The sequence below is a fragment of the Macaca fascicularis genome, chromosome 3 (genome assembly GCF_037993035.2).
Source record: "Macaca fascicularis isolate 582-1 chromosome 3, T2T-MFA8v1.1".
In the NCBI taxonomy this organism is placed as follows: Eukaryota; Metazoa; Chordata; class Mammalia; order Primates; family Cercopithecidae; genus Macaca; species Macaca fascicularis.
In genome coordinates this window covers 155,368,026-155,381,621 of record NC_088377.1, presented here as the reverse complement: position 1 = coordinate 155,381,621, position 13,596 = coordinate 155,368,026, and the positions used below count along the sequence as shown (strand labels likewise).

Genomic DNA, 13,596 nt, shown 5'->3' with positions numbered 1-13,596 from the left:
GAGGAGTAACAAAATGATAAAAAGCACTGGAGGATTGACATGTGAGAAGAGATTAAAAAGATGAAATCACTCTGCTTTAGCTAAGTGGTGACTAAGGGGGAACATGTCAACTGTCTACAATTATGTGAAGGTTATAAATTCCAAAAGAAAGGCAGTGATTACTACAAATTAAGGTAGTGCTCTGTGTAAAGAGACACATTAACAAGGGAAAAGTTTAGATCAAATAACAGGACCATTTTCTAATGTCTAGCTATATTATGTCTTATAAAGCTAAGTGTTACACACTGTAGCCTTTGAAAAAGACAAAAATAAAACAAATTACAAATCACTTATTAATGATATATATGTATTCTCTATAGCTAGATTACATACCTATCCATCTATCTATTGATATATCTTAGAAATCAACCTTTTACAAACATATATCAGAATTAAAATAGTGACTTGTGCTATTACTATAGGTTTTGTAGTAGACACATTTAACAAGCATCTTGTTTAATTTTTAACAGTGCACTTTGACAATTAAGGCAACTGTGGGTTAGAACATTTGAGTAATATTCAGAAGGTCATTCAACTAGTAAGCAGCAGAGCCAAGAAATGGACCCAGGGGTCTTCATTTCCACTCCTTTGCTAACTAAATCCTGGATAGTTAAAATATTTCAGTACATTATTATATCTTAAATTTTCATTATCCCATTATTTACATGGCTATATGAACTATTTTACTAATTTCCATAAAGCATTTTGTTACTGATTTCCTTGACTACATAGCAATATATTTTGGGTACCTTGAAATACAGCTACTTGTGGTCATCAAATCTGCAAGGCACAGACATTTCCACAGCCATTACCCATTCTTAAGCAATCCATGTGATCACTACCCATTCTAGCTATGTGAATGAGATAAAGCTCAAATAATTTCATTGCTTTATCCTTCAAGACTCTATAGTCACTTATAATTTTAGAAAATAATTTCTCCATCCACTACTTATGCAATTGAAATTACCTAATAAGTTATACCACATTAATGAGGTTTTCATTTGAAAGAAATTATGCTATTGGGCTCTTTTCAAAAAGAAAACCTAGTCAGTCACCTTTCACACTTTATTTATTTTTTCAGTTTAATTAATAGATATTTGGAAAGAAAACCATGCTCACGTGTAACATTTCAAACAGTACAGCAGACTATAAAGTAAAATGAATAGAGCCCCCATTCCGCTGCCATCTGTAAGTTTTGTGGATAGAAGTAAATACTGCTAACATTGTCTTTTGTATCTTTCCAGGAATTTTCTATGCACATATCTGTACACATTTTTTTTCACTTAGCCATTTATCTTGCCTATCTTTCCATATTAGCACATAAAGTGCTACTTTATCCTTCTAAAACATTCTATTGTACGGGTGTAATGCTATTTATCCAATGCTCTTTTAAGAGGGACATTTAACAGATTTGTAGGGATTGTTAAACACACAATTCTGTTATGAACATAGATCTGTATTTATCTTTGTATATTTTCCTATGCTGATAGAGCAAATTTTTAGCTGGGGGCATTTCTGGGTCAAATCGTGTGCAGTTAAAATTTTTATAGTTTTTACAAAAATTATCATCCCCCAACTTGGGTTTTATGACATAAAAAAAAGTGACAGTTTAAGCAGGCTGTTCATACTTTAAAACTCATATCAAATTTCAAGGTGTGATGGTATCAACTTGTGCTTTGAGGGCATAAAATGGCCATTTGCAAAAGAATGTTTTATTCTACATAAATGTATAAGTCCTGGGTCAGGCTTACCTTAGCCCACTTATATTTGCAAATCAATAACACATATCTTGTCTGTATTTTCCCATGGCTTAATTAAAATGAATGTACTAATGTTCAAAATAATGAATTTGATTACTTCTTTGTTCTAGGTTTTTGCTTGGGCTATTTATTCTACTTGGACAATCTACCTTGCTCTAACCTTGCATGTCTAAATTCCACCTACCCTTCATACTTTATTTAAAATGATACCTTCCCCATCTGAATCATGTTTCCTTCCTCAGAACTTTCAGCACCTTTATTTAACCCTTTTGTAATAAAAACTATACATTTATAAATCCCTGAAAATGATAGGTATCATTATTAGTAGGCTCTGGATCTCTCTAGTTCTAAAAATGTTCTTATCTTCCTCTGTTTGCACTTACCTGCTCCATGAATTAATGTAGTTCAAACTACATATTCAGTACTGTGATATTACTTTTATTTTATTTTTGAAAATCCACATTTCCATTTCTTTTATGCAGAAAGACGTTTATCACAACAGTTTTTACAATGGCAAGAAGTGAAAGCAATCTCAATGTTTAAATATAAAGGAAAGTATACGTAAGTTTTACTGTATACATAGGATGAAGAAACTACATAAAAGGTTTTGATGGTGTGGAGAAACGCTTATGAAGGAAGTGGAAAAAATCAGGATACAATACTGCATATAATCTCAAGTATTTCCATTTTTAACATCAACTAATTAAAATAATATTTTTATCTTACAGTTCCAGGATTTCCAATACAGCACAACATGATTTAAAAATACCTCTTTGGAACTTAGCTTATAAACAAATGCAACTTTAAAAACTGTGAGTTAAATCTGAAACATACTGGCAGGAGTAGCATGGATGCTATCATATTCAAGGCCTTTAGAGGCAGGCTAGCATAGTTTGCAGGCTAGCATAGTTGACACGCCATTGGACCTATTTATAGAGCTGACTTCTTTTTGCAATGTCAACTGTAACATTATACTTATTTTAAGCCTCAGTGTCTCAAATGTCAGCCTCTACTAGTGGAACAGTTCTCTCTTATTTGATATCAGAGAGCCCAATGGAGCCTTCTGAAGTACCTAGTCAGATTAGCAAAGATAATTTTTTAGAAGTTCCTAATTTATCTGACTCTCTTTGTGAAGATGAAGAAGTTACTTTCAAACCTGGTTTCTCCCCTCAACCGAGTAGACGAGGTTCTGATTCTTCTGAAGACATATACCTGGATACCCCATCTTCAGGTACTAGAAGAGTTTCATTTGCTGATTCCTTTGGATTCAATCTCGTGTCTGTTAAAGAATTTGATTGCTGGGAATTACCGAGTGCTTCAACCACTTTTGACTTAGGGACGGACATTTTCCACACAGAAGAATATGTTTTAGCCCCACTGTTTGACCTGCCTTCTTCAAAAGAAGATCTTATGCAACAACTCCAAGAACAGAAAGCAATACTGGAGTCAACTGAGTCTCTTCCTGGGTCTACAAGTATCAAGGGTATTATTCGAGTTTTGAATGTTTCTTTTGAGAAGTTAGTATATGTACGAATGTCTTTAGATGACTGGCAGACACATTATGACATTTTAGCAGAATATGTTCCTAATTCATGTGATGGTGAAACTGACCAGTTCTCCTTTAAGATTTCATTGGTTCCTCCTTATCAAAAAGATGGCAGTAAAGTTGAGTTTTGTATACGTTATGAAACTTCTGTTGGTACATTTTGGTCAAATAATAATGGCACAAATTATACATTCATTTGTCAAAAGAAAGAACAAGAGCCAGAGCCTGTAAAACCATGGAAAGAAGTTCCTAACAGACAAATAAAAGGCTGCTTAAAGGTAAAATCAAGGTGAGGATATATCTTACATACTTTATTCATAATCTTAAAGTTTTTATGTTATTCTTTATTTCATGTGTTGTAAGAAAGTCACTCTTTAAAAATATACTGCTTGCTATGTAAAAAGCAATGGTGCCAGGGTTTAACAAGGTCAAAGCTATTCAAATGATAGCAGTGGGTTATCCTTTCTACAAATGTGAGAAAAAAATATGGGAAGGGGAACATCACAGACCAGGGCCTATTGTGGGGAGGCGGGAGCGGGGCGGGATGGCATTGGGAGTTATACCTGGTGTAAATGATGAGTTGAAGGGTGCTGATGAGTTGATGGGTGCAGCACACCAACATGGCACATGTATACATATGTAACAAACCTGCACATTGTGCACATGTACCCTAGAACTTAAAGTATAATAAAAAGATATGGCTATAACACAATAGGTTGGGAGAGAAGTGCACTGTGTATATTACTTGCCTAATGAGTTATAAATTATTCCTGTTCAAACCTTAAAATCTAGATTATTCACATACAAAATTATTTACTTTGATATTTAAAGTGCATTTATTTTCAGTGGTTTTTAAATGTCTATGTTTTACTTTGAAACAGTTTTGATTAACATAAAACTATATTTCAATTTGTAAACTTCTCCCAAAAGCTGCAAATAACTTCTTAATAATGGTTTGAGTTACACAGGGATGTTTGAAGTGATACATGTTAATTTACATTATAAAAGAAATGACCTTAATGATTAACAGAAAGACATAAGTACATGAGTCATATATGAGTTACACACACAATTTCATTAATTATAACCAAGGATAACATTATGGAACACAAATTAGTATAATTTAGTAAAAGTCAATGGAGCAGAACAAAGAAATGACCCAAATATAAATAGGGATATTCAGCTATATAGATTAGAGATTTGGGATGTGACCCCTCATTAGTAACCTTGCTCTCTTGTTAATGTGAAAAATAAGAAAAACTGGCATTCAGCTGTCTCGATAGTACATAGCTGGCTAATTTCTGTGACACTAGGTAAGTAGATAAAACGTTCATGAGAAGTGATACCCCTTCTTTCCTCAGTATCCCAGAGGGAAAGTCTACATTGCTCCAGCCACAGGCAAATGTTTGATCATCCTCTGAGTGCTCCATCCTAACCGTCCCTAAACCCAAGGATTTTGGTAACTGTACTGGAAATAGTGTAATATAGGAAACAGGAAAGGGAACTGTATTTGGAATCAAGACACCCAGATTTAATTCTCTAAGGGGAATTTAATACAAAGCATAAGATATGATATTGGGAAATTTTTTAAAAAATTATGCTTTAAAGGATAAATAATAACTACTAAATGCATTGTTCCAATGTATTAATAAACTAAATGCAGTATAGGTGGAAGCAATTCAAACATATACGTTATGTTTATTTTCATTTTCCTTTAAAGTCATTTGAAATATTGACTTAATCAACTTTGTGAATTAGGCCAACTTTCTTGGTCTAAATTAAACTTTCTTTGATTTTGACTGATGCTGTTAGGAGAGACAGTTTAATAATAATCTCTACATAGGCTAAAATAATAATTTAGATGTTTATGAAATTACTCTAACACATTAGCTACACAAACAAAATAAGTTCAACATTATTTGGCAAACTAATTTATATGCATAAATATATACCTATTAAATACTTTAAAAATAAGCTAATCATCAGTGAATATCTGTTAAACACACTGCAACTTGCTGTATATGTTAGAGAAAACAAAATTTAGAAAAGGTGCAGCATTATTGTCTAAAAGCTCATAAAAGAGGCAGTGTTGAACATAGTGGATTTTTCTGCAATTTAAAGATGCAGTTTTAAGATTACAAGCAATACCTACTGAACTGTGGTTTGGCTAGGGGATTCCTTTGATTTCTTTGACAGGCCGAACTTGACTGATACCAAGACAAAGAGTCGCCAGCTGATAGGCCTCATCTTCTCCCTTGGGCGTGATGTTTTTGGAACTTTTCCTAGTTGAAGATACGTAGAAATATATGTGTCCACACATACATTTGTATTCAGAGCAGTAATCACTGGATTCACAGCGGACACCATTCAAGTTTTAATATTGCTTTGGGGAAAAACCTGAGAAGAACTAAACCACAAAATGGTCTGAAGGCCTGTAAAGTTTCCTAATGAGTTATAAAAATGGAAAAAATCTCTCTCCCTCAAAACCACAAATACATTTTCTGCACTTCTGTAACTTAAAAATGACCAACATAATTCAAACCACATTTTGAAAAAAGCATTTGCCTCTGGAGGAGGCTTTTTGTGCTGAGTTTCAGTCCAACATGAATTTTTACATCTGATTTATATACCACTCAAAATGGAGTGTATAAAGGAAATCCTGACAGATCCTTAGAACAGCATGTGCCATAATAGAATATTTATACAGCTTTTCCATGATATAATTTATATGCAATGGGGTTTCAAATATTCCTAAAACTCACACAAGAGAGCATTATCAAATTTCTAAATGAATATTGCAGTTGGATTTTATTGTGAAGAGTTTGGTTAGAGAAAAATAACACACCTTATTGGTGTTATTTTACAAAATGTGTACTTGGTTAAAATAAAAATGAACTAATACTTATTTGATCAAAAAATTATAGCTACTAAAATCTCCTCCTCTCTCCAAATAGTTACAGAATCTAAATGGGTCATTTTTGAGCATTTCTACATTTCCTATGTAGCTTAATTTGGAGGTTATTTCTTTCAGAAAGTAAAAACAGAACATATATACATATATGTATGATTTTTTTTCTTTATACCTGCAAATAGATTAGTAACAGTGTGTAATATCAGTTATAGTTAAAATGAAAATCAGGCTGCCCTAGTGTAGAGAATAACAGCTAACTTCAATTCTTCTTAATACAAAAGTTAATTTGCTATCAGGGTCCCTGAGATTGTATCTTCTCAAAGTGTCAATAATCCCTTCTAATAAGTATGGAATGAATGAATGTGGGAATACATTTAGGTAGGATTTCTGTTAAGTCAATCACCCACCCAGGCATTATGTTTTCTCTGCGGAGATTTTTCTCATGTTAGAGTTTGCAAATCTCCACATTGGTGTGGGTTGTCTATTTTCTTTTGATGCCTGATAGTCTATACACTTTGGACAGAAAGAAATTTGTAGAGAGAGGGGGAGGTAGAGCTTGTAACTCATAGGCATGTGATTGAGAGTGACCCAAAGATATTTAATTGCACTGACAGGCATGCATCATGAGATACTTGTTAAGCATCACCACATATCCTAGCAAGCTAAGCAGATTTCTGATATATCTGACGGATTTTATTTTAAAATCAATGATAAAGATGACATTGATATAAATCACATTAAATGTACATAGACAAATGAGCTAAAATAGCATACAAAACAATATAACCTCAAAGTTAAGATTTTAGGCTTCAGAGTTGAAGATACCTGAGTTTGAGTCCAAGCTCTCCTGCATGCTAGCAATGTGAACTTGGGCGAGTTAAGCTTGTTTTTCTGATATGTTAATTGAGAATAACCATAACTCTATCTCATAGGGGTTGAGATTTTGGTGAAGTAATACATATAAACTTTTAGCACAGCGTCTGGCACATAATAAGTTATCAGTAAATGTTGACTGCTGTAAAAAGACAATGGTAACTTCATTTTTGGTTGTGTCTGAAAAACTGTAAGGCTCAAGCTGCACCAAAGTTTTTTTCCTCTTTCCTTTCAGGGCTTCTAAATTTTCAGCTTTGGAGAGCCATTCCTTTGTCTCTTGTGAGATTTTAATCAACAAGGCAAACTAACTGAACTGTAAATTTTCTTTAGATATGTGTCAACTTATATATGAATTATCTTAAAGCCAAAAGAGAACTTAGTGAATGTTAAAATTTCCACATTTAAGAGAAGAAAAAATGAAGAACCAGACCAAAAGGGATAAAAAGGCATTCGTTTAGGATTGAACAGACATGCATATTAATTTCAGTAAAGTTTACACTTAGTAGCTATGTGGCTGTGGGCATATTACTTCACAGCTCAAAGCCTATTTATTCACCTGTCAAATAAGGGTCATGATGTCTAGCATCACATTGATTAAAATAACTTTATATACTTAAAACTTTTCATATAGCATGTTAGACACACAAAAGGGTATTGTCAAAAGCCCAACATCATAATTGTCCCTATTATTATTAAATCTTGTTCAGCTAATTTCCTGACTCTTGAACTTGCATTATTTCTCCATACATCATAGGTTTCCTTGTTTCAGGCTCCAAAACGTATTCAGCAAATGTTTACTAAAGAACTGTATGTCAGGTTCTGAGTTGTTAGGCAGCAGTATCTAACTGAAAAATGTGGCTGGAGACAGCTGCCTGTGAAGACAAGTAGAGGCCCCAAGGGAAAAGGCCTTGAAAAGCAGAGAGAAATGAAGGGGAGGGAGAAAACAGCAAAACCAAGTTCAGATTATCTGGGTATACAATAGAAGCCATAGATAAAAAATGAAATAAGAATTATTTCCACTTGAGGTTTTCTAGAATACATGACCTAGAGCTGACATTGTGTACTTACTGGCCTTGGGGGTGGTCTCCCTTCTCAGCATCTTGGCTTTTTTTCCCCACTGCCTGCTAAATGTATGTTCCTAATGGCTGGGTACACCGGTTGACTTCATCTGGTTTTGTATTTTATTAAGTGAAACCAATTTATTATTTTAAGTAAAGAAACTGCATGATATAGGTGTTTGATGGTATTTATAACTTGGCCAGGTGAATGCAAATAAAGTTCTAAATGACTTTAAGGCCAAAGGAGAAAATTGATTAGTCCTTAATTTTTGTACTGTAGAAAAAGAACCAGGTACGTTCAGGAATAGGAAAGAGAGAAATCCTTTCTAAAACATAATTTTAAGAATACAGAGGGTTTATCTTTCAGGGTGGTAAAATTGTGAAAGTGAGGCCAAGGAAAGCATTGGGAAATGGGGCATAAGATATGGCTACGTTATGTGTTTCAGTCAGAGCTGTTGGATTGTGAGACTTCCTTAATTTACACATACAGTATAATCTGGGGTCCTGGAAATAGTCCAAAGAGGTGTAAATAGCCCCACGAGGCCTTTGGGACCTCATGTATGCCATAACCAACTCGTTTTGAGTCCACACTAATTGTGGAAGCTGGGTCTGTTTAAGGGAGGGACCTCTGGCAAGGCCACGTGGAAACATAAAACACAGCTGTGCAGGGCCCATCAGGAGGGTGTTTGGAAGCAACCAGCTGGTTGACAGCAAGGCGCCAACTGGCTTCGCATTTCCTTGGAGGTCCACCAAGGTTTCATGGCTTCCTGGTTTTGTGGAAGTACATATCCCATCCTAGACTTTCCCTAGGGTGGTTTTGAAACTTTTCTGAGAGAAGAGGAACAAAAGGGTATCCTCCTTCAGGGTGTCTCTCACGCTCTGGCTGAAAGGAGTCGCTATGAATGCCATGCCTCAAATGGATCCTCTGGGATTTCTGGGAGCCTATCCTCCCCACCTGAAGCCCATCTGCAGCCTGTAAAAATAAAGCAGGGCCCACTATTTCTGAGCCAAAAATCCTCCTGGCAAAAAAAAAAAATAGAAAATAAAAAAGGAAGAAAAAGGAAGATGGCACCGTTATGAAGTGGGCCAACTTAGTTTTTCACCTTCCTCCAGTTCTGCTAACTGTGACTCTCATCCCTATTCCAAGTTTTTACCCCAACCCCTCAACAGGAATAACTCAGGGTTAAAGACCTCAAGGGAAGATATCTGAAGTGGATCTGATTGCCCTGGGCCCTATCAAACTCAAAAAATCCTCCCTAGTCTGACACCTCACTTTGTAACCTTGCCTAAAATTTACATATATGTGTGTTTGTGTGTATGTGTGTGTGTGTTGTATGTTTATCTATGTATGTACACGTGCACACGCGTGTATGAGATTTTCCTTCTTAAATGCAGACCCCTTGAGGGTGGCAGGAGCTCTCTCAATCTTATACCCATTGAGGTCAGTTGCACAGAGGCACTTTGAGTTTGGATTGAGAAAATGGAAATGCCTGATTTTAGAGCAGAGAGCACTACAGAGTACATGGCAGATTTAAGTATGTTGTGATACGGGTTCCGTAGTAGTATGAGACTCATGGGGTCTGAAGTACATGTGTGTATGGAGGGTTGTGAATTCCAAAAACATTGAAGCACAATGGAAACAGCAAGGGCTTTAAAGTAAGGCAAGGCCTTGGGGTTTTAATTCTAACTAATTACTATCTACTTGTACTTGGAAAATTATATTTTGTATCTATTTTATTCAAGTGTAAAATAGTGATAATAATTTCTACTTGGCAGAGTTGCTATGAGGAATACATTAGCTAACACATACAAGCATCTATTCCAGTTGCTGACATTTTGTAGATACTCAAAACGGTAGTATTAATGACATTCCTGTGATAAATTCCACAGTTTCCAATCCTGTGTAGTACTTGGCTAGTACTGTGCTCAAGATTAACGGAGAAATGCTGTTTTCCCTCATTATCATTCCTGCTACCAGGACCCAGGCTAAAACAAATAGTTTCAAAATTAATCATGTTATGGTTCCATAAGTCTTGGGGGACTAGCCAGGGAGACTAATATTTATGGCGTTGCTTCTATGGGAAAATGATTTCCAAATTATAGCATCTTCTGGGTCACAAAGAAAACTTTGGAACATCACCTGTTCATAAATTGGAGACTGAGGACATGTTTTTTTCTTAAGATAGCTCTTCTGAAGATGGTTCTTTTGGACTAAATAACTGAGTTTATTGCACACAATTCACCTTATTATCACTTTATGCCTATGAATAGAAGATGAAATTGAAGTTTATATAATTCTCTTCTTCTAAGCAAATACATTATACATCATCAAATTTCAGTCATTCCTCTGTTTTAAAGCATTGTATGTACCCCACAACTATATGAAAAGGAATATATCTCTTTTCAGAGTATATCTCTCAAATCTTTTCAGATATCTATTCTGCTGCTTCAGTAACTTTGCTAGGTTAAATAGCATGGTAGTGTCTTTATCTATTAAATAAAAATAACAACTGGTTTTCAAGCCTTAATCATGCCATCCTGCTGTTTAAAGATTTTATGATAAAAAGATGAAAACAAATAAGTTGCTAAATTTAACTCTTATGCTGCATTGCTCAGGGACAGAGACCAATTGTACATTAAACAATTGGTCTCTTAGGAAATTCTAAAATTCCCTCACACAACAAGTTACTCTGAAAATGGTCTGTGTTGTACATCAGTGCTATTTGTCACAACTATAAATTGAATTTTAATATTGTAAGGTAATTGGTGTCCTATGTGTAGTCATGGTTTTGATTTTTATTTACACCTTTTGAAATTTGCAGTAGTAAAAAGGATTAAAATACCCTCCCCACTGATATTTGTAAATTATACTGAATAGTGAAAATGCTTTTCCTAATTATGTGAGAACATTTCTTAGCCTATTGACACCATCAGAATACCATCCATGGTATTTAGAGAATTAAGCCCTGGTACAAACCTAACCTATTGACTCTAAATCTGTATGAATAACCTCCAGCTGATTTTCATTTTTAAAAATTACTGTGGATGTGTTAACACAATTACAAATCACATAGAATTGCTAAGATAAATTTCAGTTTCATAAACTATATTTGAAATACAAAATATATTCTATCAACCTCACCTTTTGAAGATTCATATTTATAAATAATTTTATAATATATTAAAACAACTTAAATCTTGTAAGTACTTACCAATTGAAAAATGGAAGTTTTGAAAAGTCACGTTTAGGTGCAGCAGAAAATAGATTATATTGTTCACATATAATCTTAAGTAGGTGCATAAGATTATTGTGTTTATTGTATTTAGTATTTAGTGTAAATATAGTTATAATTAGTTTCCAATGTTAATACAGTACTTGATTTCTGAACAGTTTTTGTTGAATCCTTTTGTAGAAAAGACCATCTAATTCTATCCTTTGCTTTTAACAGTATTCAGAAAACACCCAGATTAAATGGTTATATAGTTTCTTCTTAATCATCTTGATATGGTTTGGCTGTGTCCTCAGCTAAACCGTACCTTTAATTGTAATAATCCCCACGTGTCAAGGGTGGAACCAGGTGGAGATAATTGAATCATGGGGGCAGCTTTCCCCATACTGTTCTCGTGGTAGTGAATAAATCTCATGAGATCTGAAGGTTTTATAAATGAGAATTCAGCTGCACAAGCTCTCTTGCCTGCCGTTATGTAAGACATGCCTTTGCTTCTCCTGTATCTTCCACCATGATTGTGAGGCCTTCCCAGTCATGAGGAACTGTAAGTCCATTAAACCTCTTTCCTTTATAAGTTACCTAGTCTCAGGTATCTCTTTATTAGCAGTGTGAGAACAAACTAATACATATCTCTTGGGAAGATTATGTTCTTCACTAATGTGTTCTATCAGAAAGTTCCATGTCTTTAATGTAGCCACTTATATTGTTCTGTCTTTAGTCATTTATTTACTCTTTCAGTTGAATTAAATGTTGGAATTCCTATCCTTATACATTAAAATTAAGCAAAATTATATTGTTTCTCTCAAAGATTTCTATTTTCCATGTCAAATAACCTCAATAACTTTTTCCCTTGAGATCTGAATTAGTTAACTAGAAAACAAGTTTGTAGTGTTTTAATGCATACGCCAGAGAAGAAAAACTCCATCATCAACTGAATTCTCATAAGGGGTGAATGATATCATTATTACCAGGACCATACACTGCCAACACTGATGGATCAGCAATAACCCAGTTGGTCAACAATAGTCTAAGGCGTTCTCCAAACCCTGCCTTCTTTATGTTTGAATTCTCGGTGTTAGAGGGACTATTATTACAATATTTCCTCTGGGAATCAGAGAAGGAAAGGAAACTTTATTTTACAAAATTAGAAAGTTAAAAGGACTTCAGAAGATCGCTTCGTTTATTCTACCTTACCTAAAAAGATAGCTATATTAGAATTTTTGAAAACTGTGGACAAATAATGAGAAATTTAGAATTAAAGTTACACTATTTTCTAGATACCTAATTTTAAAATAACATTTCATTCCAGAATGTAACTGTATAAATAAGATGCTGACCATAACTTTTTAGCCTTTATTAATTTCTTTTTTACATTTTTATTTTATTTTAGACTCAAAGAATCCATGTGCAGGTTTGTTACATGAGTTTATTGCATAAGGCTGGGGTTTGTACTTCCATTACTCATCGTAAATGTAGTAACCATGAGGTGGTTTCTCAAACCTTGCTTCCCTCTTTCCCTTCACACTTCTATAGTCCCTTGTGTCTATTGTTTCCATCTGTATGGCCATATGTACCCATTATATATCTCTCACTTATAAATGAGAACATGCAATATTTGAGTTTCTATTTCTATGTTAATTCACTTAGGATAATGGCCTCCAGTTGGATCCATGTTGTTGCAAAGGACACAATTTCATTCTTTTTAATGGATGCATAGTATTCTATAGTGTATATGTACTTTTTCTTTAATCCACCATCAGTGGACACTTAGGTTCATTACATGACTTTGCTATTGTGAATAATGTTACAATAACATCTACCAGTGTGTCTGGAAAAGAAATGTTGAATAAATTTATAAAAATAAAATGCAGTTTAGACCCACTGAAATTTAAATTGGTTTACATTGTATCCCTTTGTTTTAAAAAGGTTAATATTGAGTCTACAAGCAGAAATTATTTGAATATATGCTAAATTTCTTGACTGTGTGTGTATGTATAATTTTAACTAAAAGCTATTTGTTCTAGTCAGTGAATATATACAGAATTTTGGTACAGTCATTCCACCTGATAATTTATTTAGGAAATTAAACATGGGGAGCAGTGTAATACTGCCCAGTTATGGTCAACTCACCCTTGATGCGCCACTTTTTTTCTGTGGAAAAAATATTCACACAAACACA

General features: G+C 34.2%; 1 protein-coding gene across 1 annotated transcript in view; it reads left to right on the top strand.

Annotated features, from left to right (window-relative positions):
- The first annotated feature begins 2,839 nt into the window (after positions 1–2,839).
- The window catches only part of PPP1R3A (protein phosphatase 1 regulatory subunit 3A), a 42,179-nt gene continuing 31,422 nt past the window's right edge, over positions 2,840–13,596 (top strand). The window contains exon 1 of the mRNA XM_005550563.5: positions 2,840–3,634. Within this exon, the coding sequence (XP_005550620.3) occupies positions 2,853–3,634 (782 nt within the window). The 5' untranslated portion in view covers positions 2,840–2,852. The remainder of the gene's footprint in view (positions 3,635–13,596) is intronic.